The 17,545-nt window shown below is 31.4% G+C and overlaps 1 protein-coding gene across 3 annotated transcripts; it reads right to left on the bottom strand.

Moving 5' to 3' along the window:
• Positions 1–364: 364 nt before the first annotated feature.
• On the bottom strand, positions 365–16,969 carry LOC143045554 (uncharacterized). 3 transcript variants are annotated; one of them, XM_076218151.1, is made up of 14 exons: positions 16,342–16,969; positions 13,819–13,908; positions 12,491–12,598; positions 11,787–11,871; positions 10,932–10,993; positions 9,352–9,405; positions 8,369–8,479; positions 7,221–7,241; positions 5,834–5,919; positions 5,294–5,373; positions 4,271–4,474; positions 3,223–3,578; positions 2,139–2,185; positions 365–534 (listed from the first exon to the last, which is right to left on the bottom strand). In XM_076218151.1, exons 1-14 carry the CDS (start codon positions 16,447–16,449, stop codon positions 465–467), a joined length of 1,482 nt encoding a protein of 493 aa, XP_076074266.1. In that variant the 5' UTR covers positions 16,450–16,969; the 3' UTR covers positions 365–464. The 3 variants fall into 3 exon arrangements, with proteins under 3 accessions (XP_076074266.1, XP_076074257.1, XP_076074274.1); XM_076218142.1 differs by lacking the exon at positions 7,221–7,241 and adding an exon at positions 6,983–7,012 and having other exon boundaries at positions 16,342–16,967; XM_076218159.1 differs by lacking the exon at positions 7,221–7,241.
• Between the last annotated feature and the right edge of the window lie 576 nt (positions 16,970–17,545).

Genomic DNA, 17,545 nt, shown 5'->3' with positions numbered 1-17,545 from the left:
TTTGAAATATATTAGTAGTACCGAATGCCATTTCAAATACAAAAGATGATCAATGAATTCACAGTTTTATTCAATAAGTCAAGCTGATACTTGACATTGAAAGGAAAGTCAAAAAGGTTTCTCCAGTTTATGTTTCATACATGGATTACCTCGCCTGATCCGACAAAAAAAAAAGAAATTGTTGTGAAAGTGGATCAATTTGGTAATTTTGCATGCAAATCAATTCATCATTGTATGGTTCCAGTTTTAGTGTTCTGTGCTTTCTTTCAGACAAGTCTTTAAAATTCTCATTATATTTTTTCTTTTATTACTGAGCATTCAAAATCTGATGCTCTTACTGATTTACCAGAATTTTTAAAATATGCATAGCATAAATTCTTTATTAAGATATAATAATAATATATCAACAATACACAATTCTTTTTAGATCGTCAGTAAACACTTAAAGATCATATATATTTTTTTCATATAAATTTTGGAGTAAAAGCTTTTCTTCTTATTTCAGCAACAGGAAGTTTATCTCCTTTCCAAGGCCTGAAATATAAGATGTGTAGTATAACATGTTTGTTTGTCAACGTGCTATATATCTGCATCAGCATGTGCAGTCGTTTTAATTCATGACTGAAGAAATTGCTCATAAAGCAATAAAAGATGTTGTAACAATCAAGCTCCACTCTATATAGAGATTGATAATATAATATTCAGTTATAAGATATCTTGAATATATTATTTTTAGTAGGATGAAAAAAAATGTGCTGTTGATATAACTGGACGATTTCCCTGAATCGTATTTGTTAATATCTGTCTCGAAATTTTAAATAATTATTATTCAAAACTTGATGGGTTTTCTACCTACAGGCTAAGATAGACTTTGTCACACAGCTTTGGTATTTTTTGTTTTTCAATGGTTTTCCTTTTTGAATTGACCTTGCATTGTTTCAATTAAAGTGGGATTGGTGAGTTTTATGCAAACACAATGCGCAATTAAAGAAACGATTACAAGTATAAGTTTTCACTTTTTTTGTCACCGTGGACAATATTTCTAGTCAAAATTAGTCACAACTTATATATGTAATCTATTACTCCTGTGGCGCATTTGGTTTGCATAAAACTCACCAGTCCCACTTTAATTGATACAATGCAAGGTAAATTCAAATAGAAAGACTTTATCAAAATTCCACAAGCTTTTGACAAATACAACTACGGTAATCTATGTCTGGGGTAGAACATCTTTAGCATGTCGAACAATTTACAATTTTTTAAACAATTCATAATTAAGACAATATCAATGATAATTGATGTCAACACAAGAGTTCTGAACACTAAGCTGATGATTCCTTGGGGAGTAAGTAAACTTTCACCATCAGTTGCATCGAACCAGTGATTGTAAATAAACTAGTCATAGCTACCATCATACCAGAATTGTAATATAATCGGGATTTGTTTTACTCTATTTCAGTAAATAGGTTTGTTGATAACCTTTTTTTTTAGATGTAAATGTAGATCAATAAAGGAAACACGTTCATGTATGTACACTTAAAAGTGTATTTTTAGATGATGGGATGACCAGATAGTGTTGGCGTTGAGATTCCCTATTGGTTGGTAATTTAAACCAGTCAGTGGGCGTGAAGAACGAAAATGTATTGTTTTTAAAACCAATCAATTAGTAGCACTATACATAGCTGTTTTAGATTTGTTGGTCCTCAATGCTGTTCAGCCTTGTACTTTATCTGTTTCGATTGTCACTGATGAGTCATTTGCAAATGAAACGCGCTTCTGGCACAATTACAAATTTTAAATCCTGGTATCTATGATGAGTTTGTTTGCAACGAACGATATGACTATGAAATCTTTAAAAAGACATAAATGTTCGAATAAGAGAAAATGCAAAATATACAAAGTCATATAAATAGCAAATAAAGTTGTCAAATGTTTTAAAGAGTTAAAGAAAGAAAAAACTGAACTGGTCACTGACATAACATCCAGATTTGTAAAGCAAAAATCCCCCAAAATAAAAACAGCTGATTGTCAGAAAATCACAAGAATGATCTTTGGAATTAATTATTCGTTCACTTATATTTTCGTTATCATTTGTGTGAACAGCTTCATGATAAAAATTCTTAAAGTTGAATACTTACTTGTAGTACATACGAGGAGCTTCTCTGATGTTGACTGGTTGGAATACCTGTAAATAAATATCTCAATATTAGGTCAGAGTGCACAGTAATCGTCAGCAGTAATCGTCCTTTACTTTTCGTTGTCCATTTTCGTTGCCTCATTTTCGTTATCCACGAATATAGTCCCTAGTGTAGACAGTGTGTTGCTTACCATTTTTGTTTTTGTATACCCCTTTCAAATGTATTTCTTCATGTTTAATGACTAAAATAGCGAGTAGGAGGTGAATTTTCACTGTTAATAAATTATGGTCATGAATTTTTAAAGTAAAGAAGTGATTTGGTCCAGCTGAAAAGGTAAAAAATTAGCACTCCAGAAGCTGTCAAAAGATTTCTTTACCCCCTTAACACAGAATAAGTCCATATTTATTTCCCCCTTTAACACAGAAATTTGTCAATATTTTGAGTTAGACCCGATAAAGTTTTCTATAATTTGATACAATTTTCTCAAATGTAGTACAACACACTGTTTAATTATCATTGAAAAAGAGCAGGTGGATTTTTTTTTTTATTTTCATTTATTGTCTAAAAGAAATGCACTTCGAAAAAACTGTGTAATCGGACCTAAAACTCATTCTTCGACATTATTTTAAGATTTGACTGTTCATCAATATGTAATCATATACGACTATCAACCAAAGAACTGCTTATACGCATGTGATACGATAACATGCTATTTTTTTTAAATAAAAAGTTGAAAAAGTTACACACCTTGAACAAATTCTATTGGAAATCTTGTATTCATAATAAATTAATCTTAATACAAACACCCACGGTAAGTTGTAATTAAAGACAACCACTAAGATTCTCGAGGTTCTGAAATAAGACGGATACAAGAATCTTTTAGACAAAAAGAAGAATTTGACTTTTACTTAGAGAGGACAAGACGGAATAAGTCCAAATAAATCGTTGTTTTTAAAATCTCCCAGAAAATGAATGACGGATAATTTTAAAAATTGTTTGATTGTATTCCCTTGAAAAAAGGTGTTTTTATTCTACACTGCACAAGACAGTTAGAACAATAAATAATTGACATAAAATAACATACAGGTATCGAATAAGTCTCCGGCGTTGGAACAATAAATTCGGACGTCTTGGTTGATATACTGATTTCAGTCTTGTGCGTTGTAGCAGTGCCAGGTTTTTTGAAAACATTCTGAAGTTTTGAACACATCGACATACGATTATGACTAGATGGCGAAGGCTGAGTAGTAGGTGATATGTTCTCTTTTTGCTCGTACGTTCTTGTTGGGGAATGTAAAGTTGATACAGATTGAGATAAATTTGAAGTCTTTGGTAAAAGTTTTGAGTCTATTTGTTGCCTACAGGTTCCCGCCGAAATTGCGCGTCTGCTTTCTATTTCCTCTTTTTGTGCTTTTAGTTTCATTCCACGTTCTAACTGAGCTGTAAGTAAAACGAAAAGTTTTTTTTTTAATAATAGTGATATGAAGGAAGAACTCACTATCATATTATGTAATAAAGTATTATTTTATGAAAAAAATGATACTGGTAAAATAAAAACTCATTTGAAGGTTGGATAAATTGTAGACAGTTAAGTTGATTCCGGAAACTCTTTCCAAACATTTACGGTATTTTGTGGGTTAATGGGGTTTTGCTTGTTTATTTTATCGTGGTTTGTGTCATTCTGATGTGACACGCCTTCCCAACTGTATTTGTAAAAACATTGTCCAAGGATAAGGGAGTTTTTTTTAATAGAAATAAAACTGTTTGTTTTCTCTTTTGGTTTGTTTCACATTTTGTCATGTCTTGTAATGCTTATTATAGGAGTATAGGTTTTACTCGCTGTTGAAGGTAGTATTGCAATCTACAGTTGTTTACATCATAACCTTCGGACTTTGGTGGATATTTGTGCTATAAACAACCGTGGCTCATCTTCTTGTTATTTTACTTATCTATATTTACGAATGCTCTGTAAAGCAATTGTTTAAATTATGACAGACAAGAAAACGCTGTTTACTAGTAATGTACCAATTCAATAACAGTTAAGATATGAAAAAATAAACAAAGGCAGTTTGTAATCATCTTCAAACAATCAAATAATTATTGGTTTAAGATATCTTAAAAGCAATTCTTACCAAAGTAATCAGAAGCTGTTTTCGGTCGGGACATAAACTTCTGAATTGCTTTAGCATAGTCATGTCTTCGTCTAACTGACGAGCGATCACTGCTTGTACCTTTTGGTGTTCCACATCTAAAGGGAGGCTGATGTACAGATATTTCGTGTTCGTTTGGAGAATTTGCATTGGGTAATCTGTTATATTCTTGTAGTTGCTTGCATTCTAACAATAAAAGTCAAAAAAATTACCCGTCTGAGAGTATATCTTTTGATTTCACATTTGAAAATAAGAGATACATATGGTCTATGTGTTGAATGTGCTTGAGCTTTTGATTTTGACATTAGCTTCTGGACTTTCCGTAAACAGTTTTCTTTGGAGTTCGGTATAGTTGTTGTTTTTTGCATTTGAAAAATTCTGTCAAATTCTAGGATATGACAAGTTCAATTCCTTATATTCTTCATTAAGGCAGTTAATTAATTGATTGATATTTTTTGTCAATTTTAAATGTTCAAATATGCCATAAATATTCAAGAGAAAAACCTTAATTAATCAAATATGTCAATAGGTCTTGCAAAGTGCTCAATAAGGGTGCAGGGTGGGGAACGTATATGTGCCACTTGATAAGTGGGTAATTTAGGATGCAGCAAAATTGAAGCCCTGCAACAGGCAAATTACGGACCCCTAAAAGAGTTGTTGCAAATCTTTTGTAAAGGGCAGAGAGATTTCACATTTTTTAACGTTACAAATTCAACAGGACATTTCTATGCACTTATATGTTTGAGCTTTTGATTGTGCCATTTAAATGAGGACTTTCCTTTTTAGTTCGATATTTTTGTGATTTTTCTTTTTAGTAAACACATTAGACACATGCACATCAAAACAGTCAATTGTCAAAGAGGAAAAGATTTCTCTTTGGCATATTATTATATCTCTTTTAAATACGAAGATAATCAAATTTGAATTGTGTTCTTTTCTTTCATATTTTCATAAGTCCCGCGAAAGCGATCGAGTGTTCTTTTGAATTATTTTTTATTGCCATACCTAGCTTTTTCTTGCTTGGTTTATCTGGTGTAAGGTTTATCGAAATTATTGTATGTGGAACACTTAAAGGGTACAAGTATCTGAAAATAGAAAAAGAAAATAGTTCACTTTACTAATCAGTCTTAATAGTGGAAAAGATTAATATAAAATATCATACAAATATGTCGAGAATATTGAAAATGGAAATCACTACATGGTATTGAGACACATATGAATGGGTTCGTCTTGTATTCCCTATTTAGCCAACATATCATAACAAAACTGTTGTGTCTAAAAGCCCATAGACACAATCTGGCATGTGATCGTGACATTATGTATATGTTTTCATGATTTACTCCTTAAAATGAAATATAGAATCAAAGCAGTAGCTTTTCCTTAACTCGAAATCCGTGTAAGAATTATGAATACATAACTCAATTTAAAAGCATTGACAACAATTGTCTACAATCACTAGATTGAAAAGGTTATCTAAAGTAAGCATTTACAATTGAACAACAATTATCTTTGCCTTCATTTGTTAGATTAAACAAAATAACTTACTTGTCATAAAATTCCAGTATTGAAGGGTGAGTAAAAGTCGTAATATTTCTGCATTGATCCGTCTCTATCTGGTAAACTGGTATTGTCTATTTCGAATAAAATAAACATTTAAAAATCTGCCTTTCTCTGTGACATACTTTTAAAATATACCGATACACAGATATAATTATCTCTCTCATTTCATAACTCTTTTTCTCTAACATACTGGAATAAATCTCTCTTTATCGCTCTCTCTCACTCTGACGAGTATTGTTTTTCAAATTTTGTCATGTCGGTGCCTTTTGTGGCTTACTATTCAAGAATTGTATTGGTAATGTTTTGGATCTTAAAGCTGTTCCCATAGCACATTTTTTAAAAAGCCCTTCGTGTTGAAATATGCACACGATCACCGCTTTTACAACCATCTCCAACGGAAAGACAGAATGTTTAGTAATACGATATGCTCGTTCTTGTAGCTACCCTTATGATATCAATAATTGTGAATGTTCTTGCCCTAAAATACTATAAATATATTTTTATGTGCATCAAATAATAGTTAAAAGGATATATAAATCATTAGAATAGCAATCAAGTTAATACTGTGAGTGTGCAATTTTGGAACTGGAAAACGTGAGGGGGATGGAATTTGAAAACGTGAATTTACAAACAATTAAACAGAAAATTTGGAAATATTTAGTTATAGCAAAGTTTTTATATAATGAAACATTTTGACAATTTTAAGTGAGATAGATAAAAAAAAAAAAACAAAAAAACAAAAAAAAATCGGATTACAACTAATTGTCCCCTCTGTTGTTTTACACAAACAGGTTAACTGATCGTTCAAAAAGGGGAAATCTAGGAATGAAAAAAAAAACAACAGATAAAAACTTCTCTGCAAACATTTTATAAGTAGTTATATATAGTTTAATATTATTATGTAATATCATTTGTAAAAGAATAATGATTTCAAAAATTGAATATAATTTTGTTTTAATCAGTGTACGTAGAATTTCCCGGTTTTTTTTTCATTGAATAAACGATTGATAAGAAACAATCTAGTTTTGTTATATAGTAAGTTTAGTTAGTATATTTAAAGGTTTAGTAAATTATAAAAAAAAATGCATATGGAAATGTTAGAATTCAGTATAACGTAAACAACACTATACATACACCTCGGGCAGCAATGGACTGTTCTTCCAACTAACAACACATAGAAAACAAAACTACAGCCAAAGTTTACATAGCAAGCAAAACACTCACAAACCAAACAATACGCCTCAATAAAAGCAGATAAAATTAAAAAAAATCATCTCGAGAAAAAGCTTTTGAAAGTCAGATAACAATACAGATATATGCAACACATTTATTTATACTAGCCGTCAGTCATAAAAACCTGCAAAGCACTCACCTGACCCCATCCATACTTTGTCTACAATGTTCGACAAAAAAATGTGAAATGGCTCTTACAAAACTATAACAATTGCCTAAATACGTTCTTTTCAACATACTGAAACGTCAACCTTCGAAAGTACATCAAAGATTTCATCGACAAACTGGTTTTCCCTTTACCTATGGCCGACTATTGGTACTAACGTGTACGGCGAATTTATGTCTGGGTTTCTGAATGCCATTAAAATGCAATTGATTTGACAAATTGTACATCATATTTTGATCTGTTAAACCACTTGCACCTGCCGTAACGATAGCTGTTAATAGTCTGAACAATTTATTATTTTTTAATGATTTTGAACATGCTTTGAGTAACTGCGAGTACTCTCAGATAGGGTTTTTATCTTTAAGATAGTTGGTTTTGTTCTTCGTACCAATCTCAGTCACGAGTCCAGCAATTTCCCGCTGATTAATAGCAACTTATGTTCTTACATTGTGATGTTACAACACTGTAGCAGGTGAGGGTGGACCCTCATGTCTAACCTCGCCATGTGTGTTTGTCCTAAGTCAGGCGCTTTTAATTCAATGATGCTCGTTGTTTTCTGTTTGTTATATTTGTTTGTTTTTTTTTGTTCATTGTTTTGTCATAATCAGGCTGTAGTTTTGTTTTTTTTTTTAAATTATTTCAGAGCTTATCATGTCTTGTCCTTTTATAGCTCATTGTGAGGTTTACTTATTGTTGAATACCGTTCGATCACCTATTTTTGTGCAAGTCCGTGTCGTTTGGGCTCTGGTGGATAGTTAGCATTTAAAATAATTATATCCCATCTCCTTATCTATACGGTTTGATAATGGAAAGCTGTATTTTCTTGCACAAAAATAAAGAGAACAGTTCGTGTTTAACCTCTAAACATAAACTTCATTACTTTAAATCATATTACGGCAATCAATCACGTGCTATTAAATATATCAAATGATCATGCACACATCAGTATATTAACTTCTCAAGTGAAAACGCATTGTATATGTATCCTACAAATAATGACCTTCCTGTGTTGTGTTGTCGAAACTTTAAAAAAATACATTAAAATGTCATTCTTACAATGAATCGGTAAATCATTAATTACGTTATTAATATACATGATTAATATCTTCAACAATGCTTACCATAGCAGAGCGTAGAACCAAAGCACACTTATGTTTTGAATTGAGTTTCAATGCAATGTCAAGATCTGGCATGAAATTAAGATCCCTTCTTCTACCATTTCCTTTATATGTCTACAACGAATTAAAGCCGACATAGCATATAGGAAAATTAGAAAAGTCCTAGCTCATACATAATGTGAAATTACTGAAACCATAAAAATACATATGTGAAATTGATGCCGACATAGCACATGTAATAGGTTAATTACAGCCTGTCCCAGGACATACAATATAACTTCGACATAACCTATCCATTGAAAATAACCGTCAGAGCACATCTACTCTAAGAAAATATTACCGGCAGAGCACATACGCTATGTCAAAATATTAGCATTAAAGTACATAGTTACACTTTAAATTTAATCACCATAGCACATGCACTATATTTGAAAATATAGTCGGAATAGAGGATCACACAGTCATTTAATTATTTCAGCCGACTCTATTCAAAGTTTGACATATGGTATAGGCACTAGCCAGTTGTTAAATACCGTATACATGTATGCCCTATAGGATGTTTTTTGGTTGATATTTGAAGTTGAGTTTTTTTAAATTTTTGTCCTCATTTTGTGCATATTGATGAGTTCCGTTTGAAGTTGGTCCATGCATGAAAAAAATGTGAAACTGGGTTCAAATTAATTAACCTTTTTTCACTTCTTATAAAATGCTGTTACAGTACATTTTAGATCGTGTTTAAATAAACTGATCTTTGAATAAGGGGTTTTAATACTCTCATGCATGTCTAGCTGTCCTCTGTCGTGTCAATACAATAAAACATGTTACTTCACAATGTATTGGTAAATTCATTGTTTCTCATATAGATAAGATACATTTGAACTTTAAATAGTAAGTTAATTGACAACAATCGAGTTTTATCAGCACTACAATATTCGAAAACATTATAAAAGAGCTGGTTTCTTTTAACTTGTTGTCTCATAACTTACCGAACTGTCCTTGTCCATTGTACTCTTGACCAAAGCTCGGATACAATACAAGTCCTATAAGAAAATGATATAAAAGTGTAGGAATTGGAAATCAAAACGTGGCTTATTAAACATATTTTTGCATACGTATGTGATTGTCCTTATGCTCTAAGTCAGGAACTTCGTCATGCATAAAAACAGAAGGTGTGGTATAATTGCCAATGAGACAGCTCTTCAAGAAAGATAATTGAATATGTAAACAGCTCTGCTACAAGCAAAAAAAACATAACTGCAATAATATATGGGCATACACTACAGGCACGGGGACGGTTTGTCTTACGTCATATGTTTATTTTTTGTTTTTTTTTAATTTCGTGTGTTGATAGCAGTAGATCGGGTTGATAGTTCCTGTTTAAATATTTACGATTTTTTTTTAATAAAATGTCGGGACGATTGAGAGCTTCCAACTATCTAGGTGGCTTATTGTTGTTCTGGTTCTGTCTGTTGTTGGTTCATTGATGTGTAACAACTTAATCACTTGATATTCATAACTATTACCGTTGATATGTTTAGGTCCAAAATCATTATCGAAATGCTTTAAGTTATGAAATCAGTGAATTAAAAAAAATATGGTCTTCATCAATTAAAATTCTTAAGTATGAAAATTGAAGTAAATGCTTTTGTTTCTTTGACAATAGACAATTTCAAAGACCATCTATCAGAAAGAGAGGTTATCTGCAGAAAAATGGCGGAGATAAGATTTACTAGAAACATGGATGAACTGGTCACTATTTTTTTAGTACAGTTTAATGTCAGACATCACTACTGATCTTAACTAAACTGATTCTTTTAAATAATTGAATTAAGAAATTAACAAGAAACTTTAGGTTCAAACTCCAATGCGGACATAGGGGGCCGGCTGGGGGACGCCTCCGGGTGCGGGAATTTCTCGCTACATTGAAGACCTGTTGGTGACCTTCTGCTGTTGTTTTTTTCTGTGGTCGGGTTGTTGTCTCTTTGGCACATTCCCCATTTCCATTCTCAATTTTATCCCTTATGAAAAGTTATATAAGATGTTTTTAGCGTTCTTGATAAAAGTAAAAAAGAGAAATGCCCATCACAGCGGACATAAATAGAACTATACGAGAAGGACATAGTTTTACACATAGGGTTCTTACATACCATTTTGCACATTGGTATCAAATATAATTCAGAAATGAATCTTATATGATACTCTTACTAGTAGCTTTGAGTTTTTTGCAAGGTAGTGGGAAAAAATTTAACAGCTTCATTTGGTAATCCACATAACATGTACAAAAAGTGTCTCCTTAATGATAATCTTTAACATAAAAACCAAATATTAATTAACCGATACTTCGTTTTTTTTTTGTTTTTTGGTATTGGTCAGATATTCATGATGATTGTTTTAATGGAACGAAATTTAAAATAGAACACTATGGGAAAACAATATGGAAAAACTTTTTGTCAGAAACACTGTCAAACATTCAAACATACTATCCACACTGATATGTGTCCATACTTGTTTTATTAAGAATTATTTTTAATTTGATTCATGTAATAAAAGTTGAATTTCTACATACGGGGTTTCTGCTGTCAAGTACAACACATCTCTCTGCGTCTTTTAAAGCCTTTTCGTGTTCACCTATACAGAAATAAAATCATTAAAGACTTGCTGACTTGAACTATGTGTAAATGTATGAATATTGCCTTGCAATTATACTTAATTCGTCCTATTACTTTGTTATTGACTGTTCATTGACTATATGTACTAGTTACCAATCGATCTACCTTCAGCAACCTGCAAAACCCTTGCAGTATGATCTTCGCTAGCCAAGGGTTACGATCCACTCCCGCTCTCTCCACCCTTGGCGGAATAAGATAAAATTTCGGGGACACAGGATAAGGATTTTTTTTTTGGAGAGAGCGGGAGTGGGTCGTAACCTTTGGCTAGCGAAGATGTTGCAGTATGGAGTCAGTTCAAAATGTGAATAAGAAAAAGAAAGAAAAAGAGAAAACCAACGGCCTAATTTCTGACAAAAGAATAAACGAAAAATCAATTTAACAGATAACAAATAAAGACAACCACTATATTACATGTTTCTGACTTCAGTAAAGTACATAGAGATTGTGGCAGGGTTAACATGTGTGTTAGCCCTTAACCTTTCGTTTAACATTGGACAGTAGTGAAACAGAAAAAAATACAATATTTATTAAAAAGCTTTTTAATTCGACTCATGTTTTTCAGTCTCAAGTCTAAAATAAGATTTGACGAGCTAAGTCATTTTAAACATATTTGTGCGCTGTTTTATTGAACATTGGACATAATTTTATTTTTTTTTTTTTTTGAAAATGAATATACCTCTTCCCACTTAACTAATTATTGATCACTAGTCAATAAAGCTTGTTTATAATGTCTCTTTTGATTATTCATTTACCTATTTGAGAGTACGAAAACGCTCGCCTGGCATACAATGGTGTCATCAAACAAGAGTTAGTTACACATCCGGCCAAACATCCGTTCTGAAATAAAAAATAAATAAAAACTTCAACCATATCAATAAAGCAGTTCTTAAAAAAATCCATACTATTACTTGATTTATATCGAGCACAATAATGATTCTAATCAAACTACATTCGGTGAATATAAGTTAAATTATGACTATGATGTAGCATAAAGGGAAACGATAGATTTCAGACACGATTATACATAGTAATCAATTTAAACAATTGTAATTTAGACCATTTTATTCCATTAAATAAAATTTTCTGAAAAGTTTCAGGGGAGTAATATATATTGTGTTTTTGGTTAAAAACATATCGTCCTAACTTTTCTGTGTCTATTTAATGTATGTCCTCTCTATTTACGGAACGTGTCAATTAGTCAAGAGTCGGGAATATTTGTTATATATGCATATGATTTTAGAAGCTAAAAGCTAATTTGATGAACTTAGGAACTACTTTTTTGTAGATTTGTACGTTGATGTGTTGCTCTTTAAATGAAGTCTACTTCACATTTCCTCAGAGGATAAATAGAGACTGTAGAATTATGTAAACAACATAACATGGAATTTGGTTTTTTGTTATCAAACCTGACAGTCTAATCAAATGTATGTCTTTTTATATAAAATCCCAAACTTACCTTTGGAGCTGAAACAGCTGAAATTGCATTAGTAAAACTTTCAGCGGACTTTCTAGGATTTTTCAGATGTTGATAAGCTACACCTAAATGATAGTATATTTCGTACAACTGAAAAAAAGAAAGAAAACCCATCAAATGCATTATAATAAAATAAAGAGATTTGGGGACGAATGTGAATAAATCCATTAATCACCATAGTTAAAAAACAAGTAAACAAGTACAGCTATTACATATACACATGTGCATCATCAATACGACAATAACGTATTTCTTTTAATTTTTGATTGTTCACTTTGTTTGAAAATAATTGTTGTTTCCAATGGTCTTTAATTGCACCTTAAAATAAAAAAATATCTACTTTCGAGATATTAAAAGTCTTGGTGTTAATGGTCAACTTCCTTTTTTTCATGTTCAATTAACTAAAAACGAGGTTCTCGGAATAAATAATTGTTTTTTTTTCAGGATATATGTATCAGCATTTAAGAAATAAAGGCATGTCAACATGCACAAACATAACGACATTTCTATAGGGAAACTTTGTTGATGCAATCAATATCCATGTGAATTCCTTACAATGAATTTTTAAGAATAATTTTTCATCGTATATGTATAGTTTTAGGTTAAGCACTGAAACATTTTGTAAAAATAAATGAATTTTAACAGTCGTGTTGCTTCTGGCACTCTAAATAGTCAAATAGTCGGCAAACTTTAAGAATTGTATATCGGTTTATTTTGAAGCTATAGCCTAAGTTCCATTTCTAAGTAGCAACATTCCAGCAGCACCTTCATACGGGGAATATATCTCCCAATTGATACGATATTTCCGTGATAGCATTTCCTATCATGATTTTCTTGATAGAGGGTTGCTGCTACAAATGGTGAAGTTGAAATCTTCCCTTCGTAAATTTTACGGACGCCATCACGAGTTGGTTGACCGTTATGGAATAACCGTTTCACAAATGATATCGGATATGTTCCTTACGTCGTTCTACCGAATTAAACTATTTACCGGATTTTTTATCACATAAGCAACACGACGGGTGCCACGTGTGGAGCAGGATCTGCTTACCCTTCCGGAGCACCTGAGATCACCCCTAGTTTTTTGGTGGGGTTCGTGTTGTTTATTCTTTAGTTTTCTATGTTGTGTCATGTGTGCTGTTGTTTGTTTGTCTTTTTCATTTTTAGCCATGGCGTTCTCAGTTTGTTTTAGATTTATTAGTGTGACTGTCCCTTTGGTATCTTTCGTCCCTCTTTTACCAAACAGTAGGCCAGAACTTTAGCACATAGAGAGTCTAATGATAAATGTGCAATCAATGCAATGTACTCACCAGCATATTGTATGATGGCGGTGGTTCGTAATCTTCAGGGAGGTTCTTTTTGCTAACCATAAAGAGCAGTATCTTATAATTTTCTATAACCTAGAGCAAATGAAATTGACAGTTATAGAATTATATTGAATAGGAACCATATTTTTAATTATTAGATGTCTATATTTTCAACGAGGAAAATAATCAATTCGGAAAAGACACAATGCCTACAAGATCAGCATTAAAAAAGTAGGGTTTATACTGAAGTCTTTTGATTTTGACGTCGACTATGAAACCCCAAACGAAAATCGATTGGATATCCATGTGATATATTCATTCATATTTTTCTTTCAAAAAAAAATATATTTCTATCTCCATACTGACAATAAACACCTTCTAAAAACCCTGGCAAAAGGTGGATAGTGGTATATTTCTGTCGTATTGACAATAAAATTGGATAAAAAATGTAATTGAAGGTCATTTCAAACTGATTTCATCCTCTACAATGTACATAATAATACACATCATCATCACACTATTTTACCCCTTTTTCATTTTATTTATTTTAAATAATTAAAACCAAGTCAAATCACTGTGGATGCATTGCTTTGGTGGGAGAGGGCTTGCTTTCCTACGATATTATATTGTCAGTAAACAAGTGTGGACACAGATGAGTGTGGATAGTATGTTTGGATGTTTTACAGTGTTTTATGATAAATGTAGTTCTATGATTTTCCTATATGTGTTATTAACTGTGTTGCACGATGACAACCAACCTGAGCATTAGGAGTGTTGTTTATTTTATAGTTAGTTTAGTTTTTAGTTTTTATGTTCAAGACGGGCATGGTAGAGACACTAATTGCATTAGTTACCAAATGATTATGATAGAATATGTTCCACATCTTTGATATTGGATACATTTTATATCTAGGAGAGCAACACATAATAGGTTCAATTTTTCATGATATTTTAAATTGGGAGATGATATCTGAGAACATGATATAAGGAGCCTGTAATTCAGTGGTTGTCGTTTGTTTATGTGTTACATATTCGTTTTTTCTTTATTTTTTGTACATAAATAAGCCTGTTATTTTTCTCCGTTGAATTGTTTTACATTGTCATTTCGAGACCTTTATAGCTGACTATGCTGTATTAGCTTTGCTCATTGTTGAAGGTTGTGCGGTGACCGGTAATTGTTAATTTCTATGTCATTTTGGTCTGTTGTGGAGAAGTGTCTCATTGTATTGTCAGTAAAATACCACGTAAAACTCTGGCTGGTGTGTTGGTCAAGTACAAAGCACATAAACATTATTGTTCTAATATTTATGTAATATATGCCAATGTTCATTTAACACCCATTTAACTTATGCCACCAAACTTTATATTGTTTTCGTTATTATTATAGAGATTTATGTCAAGTATCATTTATTTAGAATAGAGATATTATTGATTTCAATAAAGAACTCATAAATGTGTATAAATTTAATAGGAGAAAGCATATTTTAATACATCATAACGAAACATGTATAGAAATATAAAATCTTTAATCAAACACTGACATGGAGAATTTAATTTGTATATTTCATATGTTAATGCTACTCTGTTTGAATGAATAAAAAGTGTCCAGGTATTATTATATGTAAACACGCCAATGTAATAAAACTTTAACGATAAAAGTGAAATTTTGATTTTATTTAATCCGTTATCAGCATGTATTTATTCGGCTTTACATTTTCTAACAAGTATACTTTGTCATTTTATTTTATTTATTTCAAGTGTCAAGTTTATTGCCTCCTAGGTTCTATTAGCTGATATTATGGTTCTAAAGTTAAAAGCGTTAATAAACACTTCTGTAGTTACAGCCACAGTAAGCTTAGGAATGGAGTGTGTGATATTTTATTCTTTATTTACTTTCAACTTTTTATACGAAATAAATCCAAACCAATCCCTTGACTTTATAATCGGTTTGTTTTCTACATTGCATGTCTTAATTATACGAAATCTAATACTAATTCTTTAATTTTCAGTAATAAATTTAACTAAGTACACTGAAGATCATCTGTAAGCCCATTTATTCGTGATTTTGCAAGGTGGGTACAACATCTCAATGTTGCCATGATCTCCGTTTTCCAGTGGCAGTATACAATTCCCAGCCTTCATCCCGAACGGCCTCTATAATAGGACCTACCCATTGTATTTATTGTTAATTTGTTCTCGTCCTGAACATGCATGACATATTTGGCACTGGACGTTTGAACGGCAACCAACAATCAATCAATCAATCTACCACTAGAGCTCCTTAAACTTACCATAATTAGTATATGTACTTCTGCTAATAGGCTTGAAAATTAAAGGTGACCAGCAATACATTTTTACAATCTGAGGGCATTAGAGTTTATCTATATTCATACATAGTATGAATACTACATAAAATAAAAGAATTTACTTTTAACACATGGACGGGAGAAGCAGAGTCGCAATAAAATAACTAATGTTATATGTTGAATGTATTTTTTAGATTTGAACTTATTTAAAACAACTAACCTTGCTCCATTTTTTACTCCTTTCATTTTGCATAATATGTCTGATAGTAGAGTTTACTGCTACATGAAGATGATCCATATTTCTGAAATTCCATGTCCATTTCTCCATTGTGTATTTGAGTAAGTAATTCAAAATTTATCCAAGAGGTATATTTGTAAATTATTTAAGGAAAGCACTAATAAATCTTATCATATACTCATGTCTTCGTTGTACTTGAAGTCAAGTATTATGTATGTTTATTTATCAATATCCGATCTTATACGGAATCCTGGTTATAACACTCGAGATTTTAAAATGTTTGAATAATAATGTTATTTCGAAGTTCTCACTTTCACATTAACATTTGTTGTTAGGTGTCTCATTGCCCGACGACAATAGCACTAATTCACTTTTATGGCGTAGTGTCATTGCTCGGTTCATATAATCCATAAGTTAATCTTTCATTTTTCAGATTATTTCTTTTATTCTTTATCGCTTAAACTTCAAACCCTTTTAATTAATAATCTTTCTGTCAATTTGAGTGTTTAAATTCATTGAAAGCAAATCTAACAATAACGTTATGTAAACAAATTCTGATTTCGGCAATTCATCAGAAAAATAATATTTGCTTTTTCCGAGTGCCATTTTTTTATAAATAAACTAAGACTCATTATATCTTAAATGACGGGAAAAGACTGTATGTCCGCCCATTGTTAGTTCATATGTATATTTGAACTGGCTCAATTTGAAATGAATTAGATACAAAATGTACATTCAATTTAAATGAAACATACTTTGGTATGCATATAAAGAAAACCGTGTGAAACTAAAATCACAATTTCTTATATACCACTATCGCCGCACTTTGATTTTTACGAACAAACATACACGTTAACAATTTTTCTACCTGAATCGCAGTTAGATTCCTTCAAATGAAATTTAATATTTAAAACGGATCATAACATTTAAGTATATTTATGTCTTTTCCTCTGCCATTCTTTACTTGCAACCAACCAGAAACAATAACATTTAAATGAAAGTATTGTTGTTTAGAGTTAAGTTAAATTGGTATGTTTGATTCTTTAATAGGATTAGATAAGCACGATTTTATCGTTAACGGATTAGAACGTCTCTATGTTAAGTTATAAAATTTCATATAAAAGAGGCTGTTCCCACCTCCATTTAGCATATGGACATTAATCAATGATAAATTTTTACATTTAAA

Source organism: Mytilus galloprovincialis, chromosome 1 (genome assembly GCF_965363235.1).
Source record: "Mytilus galloprovincialis chromosome 1, xbMytGall1.hap1.1, whole genome shotgun sequence".
Lineage (NCBI taxonomy): Eukaryota > Metazoa > Mollusca > Bivalvia > Mytilida > Mytilidae > Mytilus > Mytilus galloprovincialis.
This window is presented reverse-complemented; position numbering and strand designations above follow the sequence as displayed.